We start from the raw sequence: 12919 nt of genomic DNA on the forward strand, positions 1-12919 counted from the left end.
TCTTCCATCTGCAGCGTTGCACAGTGGCGGGTGAAATATGCTAATATGCGGGGTGGGGTGGGGAGGTGCATGTACACACCTCCACATGTACTCAGCTAAATGCACTAGATCAACAATGTGACCCAGCGTGTCACCTCTAATGTACCGGTCGAACTTCTCTAGTCCAGCACTCTGTCATCCAGCAACATCTGTAATCTGGCATGATCTGCGTTGGCCAGATGGCCACTTATCATGTGTGTGGCCAAGTTTCTTGTGGTCCCATAAAGTTTTGTTGACAGCCACCAGCCCTGGCTCTCAGTGTTCTGGGCTGTTATTTAGCTGTAATTTACCCCAATCCAGTAAGCAGTGGAAGTGTTGTTAACGCTGCTAGACAATACTGACCTCCTGTGGTTCAGAGAATTCTCTCATCCGGCACCGGTCAGGTCCCAGACTAGAGAGGTTCAATGAGTAAAAACAATACCTTAAGCAATAGATAGGGGGCAGGAGATATTAATGCAAATGTTGACAAAGTTATTGGCATGTCAGTGATGTGCTAGAAGTATCTGGGAAACCTCTTGGTGTCTGGTGTCTGCCACTACCCGTAGCATGGTGTTACTGAAGCAATAAAACTCCTGTTTGAAAGGACATGGTAGATGTGTGACTTGTATTTATCAGAGGGTGCCTCCTCTTGGGAATAGCCACAGGACAGCTGACTCCTGTGGTATTAAGGATCTTTTCATTGCGGTAGCCAGGACAAATCCCTGAATCCTGAACAAGTACCTCTCTGACATTTCATAGGGGTCTGCTTTTCTATACTATCAGAGAAGTTTTGCAAAGCAGTTCCTTGGTTTTACTGGGTTACTGCTTGTGACCATCACATTCTGCATCCACAGCAACTGTGGGACCCATCCCCAACTCTATCTTTGCCACTGAGAGTGTCTTGTCAAGATTTGGGCTTAATAAAAACCACCTCCTTGCTCATTAGCTAGTGTCTCAGCAGAGCCCAGAATCACTCTGGCTGCAGTTCTGTTCTAGAATCATAGGAAATGATTCATGCTATAGGCCTCTCCCTAAATTTGGGGTGAAATCCTCTCGTCTTTGACGTCAGGGGGATTTTTGCCATTGTCTTCAATGGGCCAGTATTTCAGCCATTCACTGCTATGTGCACTTAAGCCTCTTCTTCCATCCTGAAGGGCTGATGGGGAGGCTTGTCCCCAGCCATCCCCCTCCTGCCTGAGGCTCTGCCTCTTGTAGGGGCTCGGCGCTGTCTCACCCCACTTTGCCTAGGGCCCTGGCAATTGTGTCAGCAGCTTTCTGGTTATTTCTTTTCTTTTTGTTCTCTGTACAATTTCTAGCACAATAGGGTCCTGGGCTCCTCGGCACTAAGAAGGAATTTCTAGGAAAGAACTTGCTGCACCTCTTTTTTCTGCAGAGTAGTTACTAGACTTGCTTGTATTCACTTCTTGGACACTGTGCTTACCTGAATTTCACCTTTACTTGCTGCTTTGGTGCTTCAAGCATCAGCTGTGTGGCTCTTTTTCCTCTGTATCAGCAGCAAAACTTGCTGTGCTTTGAGTCATGAACCACTGGTCTATTGCTCTTCCTTTTAAAATATGCTACGACTCAGGAAATGTATTTTAAAACAGTTCCTTGTCTGGACTGACACAGGTGTCTGCAACCCAGCTGGATACAAGAATGAAAAATATATCAATAGCATTAGCATAACAATGTACTTGCAGCCTTAAAATAAGGAATTAACCGGACAAATCCTGGCGTTAGAAAAGGTTAAAAAAAGGGCAACTAAAATTATTAGGGGTTTGGAATGGGTCCCATATGAAGACATGTTAAAGAGACTAGGACTCTTCAGCTTAGAAAAGAGGAGACTAAGGAGGATATGACAGAGGTACATAAAATTATGAGTGGTGTGGAGAAAGTGAACAAGGAAGAATTATTTATTTGTTCCCAGAATATCAGAACTAGAGGACACCAAATGAAATTAATGGGCAGTGGGTTTAAATCAAATAAAATGAAGTTCGCCTTCACACAGCGCACAGTCAACCTGTGGAACTCCTTGCCAGATGAGGCTGTGAAGGCTAGGACTATTACAGGGTTTAAAAAAGAGCTAGATAAATTCATGTAGGTTAGGTCCATTAATAGCTATTAGCCAGGATGGGTAAGGAATGGTGTCCCTAGCCTCTGTTTGTCAGAAGCTGAAGATGGATGGCAGGAGAGAGATCACTTGATTGCTACCTGTTCAGTCCACTCCCTCTGGGGCACCTGGTATTGGCCACTGTTGGCAGACAGGATACTGGACTGGATGGACCTTTGGTCTGATCCACTATGGCCATTCTTATGTTCAAATGGGGATTCAGCTGTTCTATAAGAAGTCCAGTTTTCCTCTTCTCCATAGGTTGAAGAGGATTAAATACGCCTCCCATACATTGTGCATGCATTACACACCTTAAAATGTGGTTACAAAGAGAATATGAACATGTAAGAATGACAACCATTGCTAATTGTCCATTTTTGATTTTTATCTCCAAGTCTGCTACAGTTAGCATCTTGGAGCCAGTGCAGTTACAGAGGAAGGCGCTGAAGGTTATCCTGCCTCTCCAACTTAGCTACATGCCCACTGCAGAATCTTGTGATACTGGCCATGCTGTACAGGAGGAGGCAGCACTGAATGTTAATAAAGTTATTCTTCTTTGGGGTGGTAAGCTGAGTCAATCTGCTGTGAAAGCCACTGGCTATAATGGCCTCATTCTGCCATTGCAGTTCTCTTATAACTCCCACTGATTTCAATAGAACTCCTCCTGCGTGGAGAGTGATTGAAGGATGAGGCCTTAAACAAAGAAGACTCTCGTGCTATTTTCCATTCACTTTTCAGAATAGAACATACTAAAATAGTACATGCTAATCTCTCATCCTGATGTCACAACCACTGAAATTCAATATGTAAGAGGCAAAAAGCTATTTCCAGCTTATGAAGGAGCCCTGTGGCACCTTATAGACTACCAGGTATTTGGAGCATAAGATTTCGTGGGCAAAGACCCACTTTGTTAGATGCATGAGTCCTTGCCCACGAAAGCTTATTCTGCAAGATACCTGTTAATTGATACAGGGCCACAGGACTTCTGTTGTTTTTGAAGATACAGACTAACTCAGCTACCCCTCTGCTACTTCCGGTTTAATGTAACTGTAGGGAATGCTCAACAGGAAGAGTCTGAGAGAAGCACATGCCCCTCTAGGGCCGTGTCTACACGTGCACGCTACTTCGAAGTAGCGGCGCCAACTTCGAAATAGCGCCCGTCACGGCTACACGTGTTGGGCGCTATTTCGAAGTTGAAATCGACGTTAGGCGGTGAGACGTCGAAGTCGCTAACCCCATGAGGGGATGGGCATAGCGCCCTACTTCGAAGTTGAACATCGAAGTAGGGCACGTGTAGACGATCCGCATCCCGCAACATCGAAATAGCGGGGTCCGCCATGGCGGCCATCAGCTGAGGGGTTGAGAGACGCTCTCTCTCCAGCTCCTGCAGGGCTCTATGGTCACCGTGTGCAGCAGCCCTTAGCCCAGGGCTTCCGGCTGCTGCTGCGGCAGCTGGGGATCCATGCTGCATGCACAGGGTCTGCAACCAGTTGTCGGCTCTGTGGATCTTGTGTTGTTTAGTGCAACTGTGTCTGGGAGGGGCCCTTTAAGGGAGCGGCTTGCTGTTGAGTCCGCCCTGTGACCCTGTCTGCAGCTGTTCCTGGCACCCTTATTTCGATGTGTGCTACTTTGGCGTGTAGACGTTCCCTCGCAACGCCTATTTTGATGTGGTGCTGCCCAACGTCGAAGTTGAACGTCGACGTTGCCAGCTCTGGAGGACGTGTAGACGTTATTCATCGAAATAGACTATTTTGATGTTGCTACATCGAAATAAGCTATTTCGATGTAGCGTGCACGTGTAGACGTAGCCTAGGACTGTTCCAAATTCTATTTAATGCTGTCTCACTGCTGTTGAAGCACCAGCAATCCACAAAAGATCTCAATATGTCAAGTGCAATGCTTGCTTTTCAGGTGGAGCACTGAAGACCAGCGAAGAGGTTTTTGTGGACCACAAATACTTTACAGCTGTTATAGAGCTACTTTTGTGATGCAGACAATGTCCGGGATAATAATGCTAGTCTGCACAATGAAACATGAGAAGTTAGCAAGGTTGTGGTTTGAATTTAGTGAATGCAGACTTAATTATGCTTTTTTAGATTACCCTTCCTAGCAAATTACAGCTGGTTACAAGAGGACAGATGACAGTTCTTACGGTATAGCAGTTTTACACCCTTTCCATGACTTCTACCTTCTGCCACACCTTGTTGTAGTTACTATTTTATACCAATGCATAATTTTAAAAAACAGTTTTAAATATAGCAGCTTAGAAATATTAAACCGTATATGATTTGTTTGAATGACCCTGTTACAATCGGCTTGCGGTAAAGTGCGAAGACTGGACTCAATCCTGCTCCTTTAGAAACTCCTATTTTGTCACTGAATTAAATTGGGCTCAATATTGATAACTACAGTACTAAAAGCTGTACAGATATGAAGATGCTGTGAAATATCCAACTAGATAAATAGGAAATAATTCACCTTTCTTGTCCTTTGAAGCCTAATTATATGCAAATAAACTCTGTCCTCTGCTGTCTTCCCACTTTTCTTTCAGTGATAGAACTGTAGAGTCTTAGCAGAAGGTGGAATGCTGGCAGGGCAGGCTTAGGTTTCTCCCTCCATGTGGACTTGGGAAGAACTTTCATGAAACTGTCATAGAAACTCATAATCACTTGTACAGTGGCTCAGTATGTTCTAGAACACCATGCATTCTCAGGGTTCTAGCCCATGGTGTGTGTGTTTCATGAATCAGCTTGGCAACATTGGTGATAGTTTCTGAAGAGCTCAAAGTGAGGCAACAGGGCCTTCGAATCTGCACAAGGACTTGTGTGCACAGAGTAGTCCATTTGAAGCCCCACTGACAAGTCTTTCTGCTGGCTTCTCTGTTGTCAGTGCCTGTCCATCTCTTCAGGTGATACTGGTCAGTAAGGTGACCATATCTCCCCCAGCCAGACATGGGATATGGAGGAGTGACACCGTCCTGGTTAAAATGGGACAGATGGTCACGTAAAGTCTGAGTCAGGCGGTGGCTGCTCTGTGGGGGTGGCCACCTTGTTGACGGGGGTTGCTCACTGGCTGTAGGGGGCAGCTATGGCTTTCGGCTGCCCCATGACTTGGGGCTCTGGGAACAGGACTGCTGCCTTGCCAACAAAGCTCCTGGCTTCCCCCAGCTTCAGGGAGCTGGGAACCAGCGGCAGCTGTGCTGGTCTGGCTCCCAGCTCCCCTAGCTGTGGGAAGACAGATGGCAGCCACACAGCTGCACCCATCCAGCTCTCAGCTTCTGAAGCCACGGGGGAGCCAGCCACTGGGGGAAATGTAGAATACACAGCAATTGGCCCCTTTGGCAAAATAAATCAGGATGCCAGGATGGCGCCTGAAATACAGGGCTGTCCTGCCCAAAACAGGATGGATGGTCACCTTAGTCCTGGACCATGTTAGTGTGTGTGTGTGTGTGGTTTTTTGTTTTTTGTGGGGTTTTTTTAGTGTGTTTTATTTTTGGCTACGCACTTGTGTGGCCCCAGACTGATTTTTCTCCACGTCGGTAGCCTCTGACCCAAAAAAGATTTCCTCACCCCTGGGCTACGCCATTTTACCTGTTTTTTAAAGCCAGTTTGTGTGTTTGAATTGTATGGTGCATATTCACAGCCATTTCCTGACTTTCCCCTGCTCTCCCACGCCTTGCTGCAATAGGGCCTGAGCCAGCCAAATGAAAGTGAAAGTGTTTTGAGCTCTCAAAAGGTTTCCGAGACCATTCTCCTTCACTTACTGGGTGGGAAAATGATGAAAATTCAATCTAAATAAGCTCTCTCCAACTAGATGAATAGGAAGGTGAGTATTCATTGTATAAATTATTAATTTAGTAAGATCGTATTTATATTCACATGATAAGAAGAAAGCTGGAATCTTTGGCATGGACAGGAAGAGACACACAGAGGTAAAATCAGAGCTAATGTTGTTTGAGGCATAATTTTCTGTAATCTCTACGGCCGTCAAGTGATTAAAATTAATCACAATTAAACACATGATTAAAAATGAATCATGATTAATCACTCTGTTAAATAATAATTTACTTTTTAAAAAAAAATTAGCCTTTATGATTGTAGAGAAAAAACTTGAATATGGGAACCCTAAGGACCAGGGCCCAGAAAGCCAATAGAATCCAAGTTTTATTTTTCTACAAATCTCTTGGTTTGCAAATCAGATCTCCTGGTTTTTGAATGCTTGGGGTTTGCAATGCCAGTCATGCAGCCCCTTTGCCGCCATCCTCAGGAATAATAGCAATCAGCACCCCCTGCTGGGATCGCTTTGTTTTCACCTATGCTTGGCTGACACCATCCTCTGCAGCCAGGCACCTGCTGCACTGCACCCTGCATGGATGGAAGCAGAGATGGGGGTGTGCCAGAGGCAGATTGCAATGCAGTGGCTGCGTGAGAGCGAAAGGACAGAGACAGAAGGTGCAAGGATGAGGAGAAGCACTGAAACAAAACTCTCCTAATGACTTTTTCCTCTGTAGTAAAAAAATCTCCCTAAAAAAACAAACTTGGTCAGAGCCTACCAGCAAAGAACAAGCTCAGCTCTGGCTTTGCAGCAACCTCCTGGGAAACTGAGTCCCAGGGATACGAGCACCCCACGTCACTTTGTCAAGCTTCTCCCCTCACGGCTGCCACAAGGCAATGGAAAATCAGATCCATGCCCCAGCAATCCCCCAAAACAGAGACAAACTTTGGAGCCAGAGCCAAACCCAGTACCATTCTAGCTCTGCAGTGTTTCAGAGACCTAGTCAGTGGTCTTTCTCAAGAGCTGGAAGAAAAAGCTGTCGCATTTCTGTTTTTAGCAGGGAAGGGGGGATGAGAAGGGACCACTAAGAACTCGGAAGCTACAGGCATCAGGAATTTAAAACCCTTCTTTGTTTACTTTCCTTTGCAGCTAGCTTCACTACAAATATTTCATTTCCTAATTTTTAAGGCTTCCATTAGGTGCTCTCCAAATAAGTTTTCCTCCAAAGAAATGCAGTCTAGCTGGTCAGAGTGAGTCTTGTTCATTTTAAAGACCAGTATGCTGAGTGACAATTGTACTTTTTGACGGATGTGTGACGTTAAGAGAAATACAGAGGTAACTGTTATACCATAAAGATGAATAATTATGTTACCATTGTTAAAATGGTAAAAGAGTCCAAATTCCCAACATTATCTTAAAGCCAGTTATGCGTAAAGGAAAAACAGCTATTGCTGAGCTGTCTACCACTGCGGTATTGCTACCCATGCTACTTTTATGGACAGAATTTGCTTTTATTGCGGTGCTGATGTAGCTTTTTGGTGACGGTATTGCAACTATCACTTTTTGCCTTTTTTATGCACGAGTCTGAACACTGAGAAGATTGAAAAAGAAAGGAGGTACACAAGACTGACTACATCTTGTGTATAACGTCTTCCTGGCTAACAGCATGTACACTTGATACTTCCATGTGGGTGCGTTGTTATTGTAACTCATTACATTTTAGTAAATTTGTCTCTTGGAAATTGCAGCCTTGTTGGACTAGGGCTTTGGATTCATCCTTTATGGTATGTAAGCTGCAAACTGAAGTTTGAAACTTCATGAGTTGGAGAGGGGAAGAGAAGCTTTATTGGATCTTAATCTTTAACATTATTAAGTTACTGATTATATCTAACTTACAGGTCACCCCAGGCCATGTACAAGCAGGATGTCATAACAAAAATGTTCATGTAGTCAGTAGGGGCTAGCACGCCCAGCTTGCACACGCAGAGAGTAAGAGGGAGGGTGATTCTCCTTTCTCAGTTCTACTCATATTGTGACTTTCTTCACAAAAGGTAGAGTAGGGGCTATTTGTCCAATACTCCCTACTGTGAACTAATGGGCAAGCAGGAGATAGATAGAGGCAGGGAATGGGAGTCACTAATAATGGCGCGACAAAATGTATTCTCTGGGTGGCTCCTGCTGTGATGTGGCTTCATGCTCATTCTTATGGCATGGCATTCGCCCAAGAGTTCTGAAAGAAGTCAAATGTGAAATTGCAGAACTACTAACTGTGGTTTGTAACCTGTCCTTTAAATCAGCTTCTGTACGTGTTGACGGGAAGATAGCTAATGTGACTCCAGGAGTTAAAAAGGGCTCTAGAGGTGATCCTGGCAATTACAGACCAATAAGTCTAATGTCCATACTGCACAAATTAGTTGAAGATGTAGTAAAGAATAAAATTGTCAGATATGTAGATGAACATGACTTGTTGGGGAAAAGTCAACATGGTTTCTGTAAAGGGAAATCATGCCTTACTAACCTACTAGAATTCTTTAAGGTGGTAAATAAGCATGTGGAGAAGAGGGATCCAGTGAATATAGTTTAATTTGTTTTCCAGAAAGCCTTTGATAAGGGCCTTCAAAAAAGGCTGTTAAGTAAAATAAGTTGTCCTGGGATAAGAGGGGAAGGTCCTCTCATGGACTGAGAGACAGGTTAAAAGACAGGAAACAAAGAGTGGGAATAAATGGTAGGTTTTCAGAATGGAGAGAGGTAACTAGTAGTATACCCAAAGGGTCTGTTTTGAGACCAATCCTGTTCAACTTATTTATAAAATATCTGTAGAAGGGGGTAAACAGAGTGGTGGTAAAATTTGCTGATGATAGTAAACTGTTCAAAATAGTTAAGAACACACTAGACTGTGAAGAGCTTCAAAACGATCTCACAAAACTAAGGCTGTGTCTACACTGGAGAGTTTTCTTGACAAAAGTGGAGTTTTGTAGACAAAACCCCCATAGCATCCACACATAAAATGTGTTCTGTTGACATACTTTCATTAAAAGTCAGCACTTTTATCAACAGCCTTCTGCCTCTTCTCCTGAGGCAGAATTCCTTTGCTGACAGATTCTGTTGACAAAAAAGCCATATGGATGCTCCAGGAGGCCCTCTGTTGACAGACAGGGCTTCCACTTCATCAGGCAGCCCTGTTTGCTGAGCTTCCATTTGGACATTTTGTCAAAAGAGTGGATGGGCAGTCCGCCCACCTCTGTTGACAGAGTGATCTGCTTTCATATGTGGCCATGATCCATCAACAAAAGTTTTATCAGAAGCTATCTTCCAACATCGGAGGGGTAGCCGTGTTAGTCTGGATCTGTAACAGCAACGAAGGGTCCTGTGGCACGTTATAGACTAACAGAAAAGTTTTGAGCATGAGCTTTCGTGAGCACAGACTCATCTGATGAAGTGAGTCTGTGCTCACGAAAGCTCATGCTCAAAACTTTTCTGTTAGTCTATAAGGTGCCACAGGACCCTTCGTTGCTGTTATCTTCCAACAGTAATTTCTCTCCACAGATCACACTAGTGTAGACATAGCCTAAGTGATTGGGCAAGAAAATTGTGAATGGATTTTAATGTTGATACAAGTAAAGTAATGCACTTTGAAAAAAATAATCCCAACTATATATACAAAATGATGGGGACTGACTTAGTCATAACCACTCAAGATAGAGATCTTGGAGTCATTGTGGATAGTTCTCTGAAAACATCCACTCAATGTATTACAACAGTCAAAAAGGCAAACAGAATGCTAGGAATCACGAAAAAAGGGATAGAGAATAAGACAGAGAATATCTCATTGCCTCTATATGTATCCATGGTACGCCCACATCTTGAATATTGTGTACAGGTGTGGTCACCTCATCTCAGAAAAGACATCCTGGCACTGGAAAAGGTTCGTAAGAGGGCAGCAAAAATGATTAGGGGTTTGGAATGGGTGCCATATGAAGAAAGATGAAAAAGACTGGCACTTTTCAGCTTAGAAAAAAGGGGCCTAAGGGGAGATATGATAGAGATATAAAATCATCATTGGGGTAGAAAAAGTAAATAAGGAAAAAGTTATTTACTTGTTCCCATAATATAAGAACTAGAGGTCACCCAATGAAAACAATGGGTGGCAGGTTTAAAACTAACACAAGGAAGTTCTCCTTCACACAGTGCATAGCAGGCCTGTGGAACTCCTGGCCAGAGGAGGTTGTGAAGACCAAAACTCTAACAGGGTTCAAAAAAGAACTAGATACATTCATGGATGCTAGGCCCATCAAGGGATATTAGCCAGGATGGGTAGGAATGGCGTCTCTAGCCTCTGTTTGTCAGAGGCTGGACATGGATGACTGGAGAGGGATTACTAGATGATTACCAGTTCTGTTCACGTCCTCTGGGGCATCCAGCATTGGCCTCTGTTGGAAGGCAGGATACTGGGCTAAATGGACCTTTGCTCTGACCCAGTGAGGCTGTTCTTATGCTGGGCAGACTGCAAAGTATGGGGTGGCCCTTAGAGGCCTGCTGCAAAGGCCACTGAAGACAGTAGAAAGAGTCTCACTGACTTACTTAACTGAGTTTTGAATTAGGCCCAGCTTTTAGAAAATGCATGTAGCCTTTGAAAGGCTAGTGTCTAATTTTTGTGTGAAAATGCTAAAACAGTGAGGAGAGAAAAAATAAATTCTAGGCAATCTCAATGTACGAAAAAAGTCTGTTTACTGACTTTTAAAGAATTTTTCTTGTCTCTGGGGTCTAAAAGTGCCCATGCATTATCAAAATTTGAAAGAGGGAATTTGGTAGTCTGCATAAGAATTACAAGTTCTGCTGACATAAGAGGATAGTAGATTTGTGTTGAATTGTCCCACCTTGAGAAACACATGCACTCTGAGAACTGAATTAATGAGCATTACTGAGGATATCATCATTTTTAATAGAGGCTTATATCTAATCCCCCTCCACTGCCTCACACGTGCACTGAGTTCGCTTATGCATGGAAATGAGGTAGATATTTAATTCCAACGGGGGAAACATTGATTTCAGAACATGTCAATTTCTGGTGATATCCTGATTGGCACATTTCTCTCATCTGAACAAATATTCCTAAACCACTTCTGCAACAGATGATAATGCTAGTGATGTTGAATGGCTTGAGAAGAATCCTGTTTGTGGGTGGGAAGCTGATTTACAGCCCTTATCCCAATCCCCGCATTCTGCTTTAGTTTTGTGAGATCAATAGTCTTCTAGTGATACTTTTAGTTACCCTGTTGCTACTATAATCCTATGTTTGTAGAGATCAGCCAGTGGAAAGATCTCAGGCACTAAGTAACTGTTGTCCCCTTATACAAAACTGATCAAAATTTGTCCCCCTTCGATTATTAAGTATGAACATTATTGGCACAGTGTGTTTCAAATTAAGTCATGTGCTACTCTCCAGATGCAATTCACCCTTTCTTGCAATAGACTCAAGTGCACATAATAGTAATAAACAAATTCCCCTTAAGGTGAGAAATTCAGTTTAAAATTCTTTCCTGGTAGCACAAATTGTGTGAAACCCAAAGTATCTGAGTGGTAAAATTTAATGAATCTTTTGAATTTATTATTTCCAACCCATTACATAATAATATTGTGTTTGCCTTTTACTTGTGGCTCTCCAAGCCCTCTACAAATGTTAACTGAGTTTAAAAACACCTGTGATTTAGGCACAGAAGCTGTTGCTATGCCCATTTTGCACATAATCAAGACCCAGAGAAATCAGTAAGCATGGTTATGTAGCCAGTCACCATCTGAACTGGCAAAATGAACCCTGGAGTCTTGAGAGCTAGTCTAGCCCTCCTTTTCTCTGGGAAAAATGTGATTGTATGCTGACTGTGACTGTATGCTGATAAATGGATTCTAATCCTCAGTCCTACTGTTGTATTTTTATTTTCTTCTGTCTTCAGATGATGGCAAACACGAGTAGCAAGATTAGTGACCTTCTCTTACGTTCACTGGATGAACTCTCTCAGGAAAATTTTAAAAGATTTAAAGATAAATTATCCTTTGTTGATTTTGATGGAAGAGATAACATCCCACATGGTCCACTAGAGAATGCCGACAAAATCGATACGAAGAATCTCTTGATGAAATTCTATGGTGACGACATTGTATTAGATGTAGCAATAGCTGTATTCAACCAGATCAATCTGAGAGATTTTGCGGCTAAACTCACAGAAGGAAAAAGAAAAGGTAAACTATGTGCAATTTCTGTAACTCATTTAAATATTTTCCCCTTAAATGTCCACAGATTACATGCGGTAAAAGAAGTTGCAATAGCAATAGGCTTTTGACATCAATCAGAAATTCCAAAGCAATAGGCCTAAAAACCAAGATGTACACATGTCATTGTTACCAAAAATAGCAAAATGAACAAACATCTTTTCTAACATTTTTTTAAAAAGTCCCAGGCAGGAACTTCTTTTACAAGACATGTTAATGCTGAAATGACAAATTTAGGCAACAACAAATGTTAATGCAGAAGTAACAAAGCCTGTAAAACACAAGTCCAAAGTGTCCATGAACTCCTATACTTTCCCGTGTTCCCCAAGAGAGTAAGGCGTTGTGACAGTACTGATCGATTGTATGGGGAAACTGCAAACTTCATTAAAAGTTTAAGGTATTTCTGGATTACAATCCATGTAGGAACCACACAATGAACTGAAGCAGGGCATTTTATGCCAACAATAAAAGGGTAAAACTCATTCCAGAAGGTCCATATTTGTATGCCTGGACTTTGAACTAACATTTTTTTTAATGTTTGAAGTAATTAAGTTGTAGGATTTTTATGAGTCTTGAAAGTTTTAATTCAAAAAACTCCCCCACCGTTTTTAAATTTTACCTTGACAAAATAAGCATCTCAAAGCTAGCAAACCTATATTCTGAAAATAGTTAAATATGTAAAAATACTGCACAAATTAATCATGTTAACTCAGTTAATTAACCAGTTAATTTAATCTGAGCTACAACTCC

At 42.6% G+C, this 12919-nt stretch overlaps 1 protein-coding gene across 1 annotated transcript in view; it reads left to right on the top strand.

Annotated features, from left to right (window-relative positions):
* Positions 1 to 5869: 5869 nt before the first annotated feature.
* The window catches only part of LOC142014012 (NACHT, LRR and PYD domains-containing protein 12-like), a 53370-nt gene continuing 46320 nt past the window's right edge, over positions 5870 to 12919 (top strand). Inside the window, exons 1-2 of the mRNA XM_074996009.1 lie at positions 5870 to 5953; positions 11854 to 12139. Of these exons, the coding sequence (XP_074852110.1) occupies positions 5942 to 5953; positions 11854 to 12139 (298 nt within the window). The 5' untranslated portion in view covers positions 5870 to 5941. The remainder of the gene's footprint in view (positions 5954 to 11853; positions 12140 to 12919) is intronic.

This window comes from Carettochelys insculpta, chromosome 6 (assembly GCF_033958435.1).
Source record: "Carettochelys insculpta isolate YL-2023 chromosome 6, ASM3395843v1, whole genome shotgun sequence".
Lineage (NCBI taxonomy): Eukaryota > Metazoa > Chordata > Testudines > Carettochelyidae > Carettochelys > Carettochelys insculpta.